This window comes from Colletotrichum spaethianum (genome assembly GCF_022836535.1).
Source record: "Colletotrichum spaethianum MAFF 239500 DNA, contig01, whole genome shotgun sequence".
Taxonomy (NCBI): domain Eukaryota; kingdom Fungi; phylum Ascomycota; class Sordariomycetes; order Glomerellales; family Glomerellaceae; genus Colletotrichum; species Colletotrichum spaethianum.
In genome coordinates this window covers 1,306,352-1,311,016 of record NW_026054771.1, presented here as the reverse complement: position 1 = coordinate 1,311,016, position 4,665 = coordinate 1,306,352, and the positions used below count along the sequence as shown (strand labels likewise).

The window sequence follows — 4,665 nt, the reverse complement described above, 5'->3', positions numbered from 1 at the left end:
GGCACCAGACGCCGTGTTACCGTGACACCGAGCATTCCGACCGGCCCTCCCTTCCCCTACCCAAGCGATCTCTCCCATTCCCAATCGCAAGCGCATGTTCTAGGTTGCAGTTGCCGGCGCAATCGCAAATAACAGCCCACCAAGCTCGAGGCGGGCAGCAGCATCCTCCACAGCTGCAGCTCCTGCAGTGGCCGGGGAGAGAAACTCCCTCTAATTGCGTGGTGGGACCTGCCATGAGATGAAAGGCCCGACGCTGACGATGGCTCCGGCCGTTGTCGAATCAGCAAATGCTTCTTACCTGCACCGACCACACACATCCGATGACCGCCCTGACACTGCACCCGCAGGAACAGCATCGACAACAACTACACGCCAGAGAGGGCCGAGCGTGCAGGGCCGGGCGGCGTTCGAGCTGCCGTCCTTCGACACAATTCCCGAATTCAACACGAGGCTCTATCTCGACGGCAAGGGGTCCAAGGAAACTGCCGCAAACGAGAAGCCGGCACCAGCAGTGACCGTCACGACACCGAGATCAGACCCGACGAACCTGTCGAAGCCTGCAAGAGACGATGACAAGGAAAACACGAGAGAGGGGAAGCAGAAGGAGAAGGACAAGGACAACGAGAAGCTGCAGAAGAGGGGCAGGAGGACATCGTTGATGGAGCGACGGAAATCATGGCTGCCATCGTCGAGATCGCCGTCAAAAGTCAAGGAACCGCCGCTGCCCGAGCGACCCGTCATGCCGGAACGGCCCAGCACTCACGCCGGAGACCACGTGGGCGATGCTGTGTCATCCGCCGCTCCGGTGGCACCGACGCGACCGGTCGAACCTGAACGCCCCAGAACGGTATCGGAGAGTTTCGCTACCTTTGCGAAGAAGTCATGGATGTCCACCTCCCGCTCCCCGTCTCCGAAGAGAAAGCTAGAACCACCCGCTCCACCTCTAACTCGTCCTTCCCGCAGCAGGGCCTCGAGCAGCGATTCCATCAAAGCGGCCGAGTCGCCGCGCAAGAGGCCCATCTCTATGCTTGTCGAACCAGACTCTGCCGCTGCGAAGAGCGCCGAGTCCTTGAAACCCACTCGCGCTCTCAACCGGACAAGCACGTTCCTGACCAAGATGAAGCAGCGGCCGAAAAGTATGCTCATCACACTTGGATCAAACAGCGACTCGGACGCCAACAGTGCACCTGTGTTAACAAACAGCTTGCCGCCCTCCAGCGCCTCCCCAGGGAGTGATCAGCGCGGTAGGAAGGACACTAACAGTAGCGTTAACAACATCAAAAACCCCGAGTCGAAACCGGCATCCGTTATCGAGTCTCATGCCACGGCGACGGACGAGTCGTGCAGCGAAATGTCAGTCAACAGAGATACGATTTGGTCTGCCTTTAAGACGATCGACACTGAGTACGGAGGTTTCGCTACGAAGAACATGGCCCAGCGGATGCACCTAGTACGCGTAACCTTGTTGCCATTTTTGCGGACCTATATGAATCACATCACCAACAAGGGACTCAACCTCGAGGATGTCGAGCGGAGGGCGACTGTTCTGAACAAGTGGTGGAGCGGCTTGCTGGAGATGCTAGACTCGCAAAATCAACAACTGGCAGGTGTCGACCGACCGGTTTTGCTTGAAGCTTTGACGATGCTCATGATGCGACCGGAATGGCGACAGACGACGACATATTTCATGTCTTTGACGGACCGCTCACCGAACGAGCGTGTTCGGCCTCGATCGGGAACCGAGTCGACAGCGGACTCGTCACAAGCATCCAGCCAGGCTTTCCTTGCTGAATCAGCCGAGCACAATGTCCGGACCATGTTTGTGAGCAATCTCATGAGGCAGATGCAGATCGTTGTGGACAAGATGTCACTCCGACATGCGCCTCTGAGTTTGGTCAACTGGTGCGGCAAGGCCTGCGCATATGGCTTCTTCTTCTGCCCTTCCGTCGCCGAGATCCTTGTCCGGCTGTGGGACCTGCGGCCAGAACTCATCAGGCGGACAGCTGATGAGTTCGGCTTGCCCAAGAAGAACGGCGGCGAAAGCGAGGACATCATGGCGCTTTTCCCGCCAAATGTCGGAGTGCTTGGTTGGCAATCGCAGAAGACCATCAGCGCCCGCTTCAAAGAGAGGGTTAAGCTTTCGGTTATGGCAGCGAGGATCCCTTGGTTCAGCCCTTGGGTAACCAGGTGGCGCGGCGGTGATACCGACTTGTTCTTCATTTTCTGCAAGTATTATCACATTCTGTCCGAGGAGTTTATGCCCGCGGGGCTGCCACTGCTCGAAAAAGCGCGCTCGCCGGGCTTCGTCCTGGTTCAAGCTCAGATTCTCGCCTGCATCGAGTCTACCATCCATCGACAGGCTGAAGTGGACGCGATGATGAACCCGCTCCCGCCCACAGACTCGTTTTACGGGGCCGATGCCGCTGCGACTTCGATGACAGTCCCAGGCAACCTCTTGAAGAACATGGCCGAGAACCGGCTCATCGTGCTGCTGAAGGATATTCTGGGCGAATCACTACCTGTCATCGCTGCCGCGCGACGGACCTTTGCCGAAGCTTTCCTGGCCGTAACTCGCGCTGCAACCCGCCGGGTATCTGCTTTTGACCACAGCGCTGTTTTCACGCTGTGCGATTTCTTGGAAGAGGTGTTGGTGGCCTACGACCAACTGGACGATCTCGAAAACCCGAACATTGCCAAGAGCATTGACTGGCCCTTCTGGCTCGACGTGTGTAGGAAAATGCTCATCTCCGACAACGCCATGACGGAAGTCCGACTGCTTTCTTTCATCTTCTCAACTTGGGAAGCAGTCACTGCGAACCCGGAGAGGAAGAAGAGGTTGTGTTTGGATTGGTTGCTTTCCGAGGAGACATTCGACGCCTACTTCAACCACTGGTGCCCGATGGTGCGTAGCTACTACATGCGCCTGCTCTGCTGGCGGATTTGTCGAGACGCTGGCAGCGCGAACGAGGTTGATGCGTAAGTACAGTGTTTTTCACGAGAAACGATGCTTAGGCGCTAACATCACACAGTCAAATCTTCGTCGTCGCTGCCACCCGGCTCAAGACCGTTTGGGCTCATTACCTCTACCTCCGCAACGCCGCAGATGCCACCGGGAAACTCCCTCCCTCTACTTCGCCTTGTCTCCCTACCCCGGGTAAAAAGTTAATGATCATTCGCACGGAAGTCAACATTCCGCAGCCTGGCTACTTCAATCAGCCCTTCGACTCATTCTCCAAGATTGTCAATGGCGAAGGGGTTGTGGCAACGCCAGCGCCGCCCGAGACGAAGGAGGTTGTTCTCAAGGCAGACAACAGCAAAAAACGCTGGTCTTTGCTCGGAAAGGTCCTGTCTTTGGGGGGCAACGGCTCGGATAGCGAGGACAACAGCGAGACATCACGCAAGGAAGCGCCGTCGAAGCCTTCCGCACTCTCCAAACGTCGTCAAGGAGGCCCGCCTCTGCCGCCCAAGATCTCCACTTCCACCGCCTCCGCTGTTACCACGGCCTCAGATGGCAGCTCCCCGGGCGCTTCGCCCATCTTCATGGAGCAGAAGTTCGTCTTTAAGTTCACGCTGACCTGGCAGCCCCCTGCCGTCACCCAGCCGCGTGACCGCATTCTCACCCGCCCGCGTCTTCCCGCCCCAGCGCAAGCGTGGGTCAGTGCCCGGTCGCGAAGCGGCAGTTCGCCTCCTCCGCCGCCCGCTGGTCTTCCGGACCCCACACGGCGTGTCTCTGGTTCCAAAAAGAAGGGTCTCGTCGACGAAGCCAAGAACGCTAGCCCGCTTGCCTCTCCCACGCTTGAACGCAAGTCGTCCGTCACCGCTGTATCCTCCTCGTCGCTGGCACGCAGGCTCAGTAACAAGTTCGACTTTGAGAACAACCCCAACGCGGAGTTGATGACTTTTGACTTTGAAATCGCAGAGAAGTCCTCAGCGTCGTCAATGTCATCCGCCTCGTCAACGGCTTCATCGCCTGCTGAGAGCAAGGCCGAGGAAGAGCAGCAGCCGCCCCTATCGCCGCCGCCCCAGCCTCAGCATCAGTCCCAGGCCCAGCCTCAAAACCAGCAGCAGCAGCAACAGAAGTCTGAGAGTCGCAGAAATGGGCCTGAGCCTTTGACGCAGCCCCTTCGTCCATCAGGCATGTACACCAAGCGCGCCGTCTACACCGGCCGCGCCCTTGCAGAGTGGAGCATCATCGTCGCTGAGTGCAATGGCTTCGTCGATCGGAGACGGGATGAAGGCGTTCTTGGCCTCAGTGAGGTGGAGGTCCCAATGTTGACGGTCGAAGGCTTCCGGAAGATTGGTTAAGCAAACCCTCACCTATAAGAACCCGCCCTGTGGCATAGTCTACATGCGTGCGGAACCTACACAATCCTTTGACGACAACGACAGTTACGACTGGTCTGGATAGAAATGCTGGACTATTTTCTTCCTGCATGACACAACAACAGCACATCGAAAAGTACGGCGTCACATTCATTCCTAGCCACCTGATTTGCAAGGTGGCTTGCTATTCGTTCCATGTTGTGTGGAGATCTTTGGCATCGCCACTGCGTTCAACCATCTGGTCTGAGGAGAGGGCATTTTACGAAGCTCTCGAACGAGCTCCTACCATTCATCTTCCGTTTAGGGGCTCTTCTTCAACCTCTTTGCCCCGGGCACTCCTAT

The 4,665-nt window shown here is 57.4% G+C and overlaps 1 protein-coding gene across 1 annotated transcript; it reads left to right on the top strand.

Annotated features, from left to right (window-relative positions):
• Positions 1-259: 259 nt before the first annotated feature.
• ColSpa_00342 (UPF0613 protein PB24D3.06c) lies at positions 260-4,305 on the top strand (the record flags this gene model as incomplete). The annotated part of the gene is made up of 2 exons (XM_049266554.1): positions 260-2,976; positions 3,030-4,305. The coding sequence occupies 2 exons, from the start codon at positions 260-262 to the stop codon at positions 4,303-4,305; spliced, it is 3,993 nt and encodes a 1,330-aa protein (XP_049122511.1).
• Between the last annotated feature and the right edge of the window lie 360 nt (positions 4,306-4,665).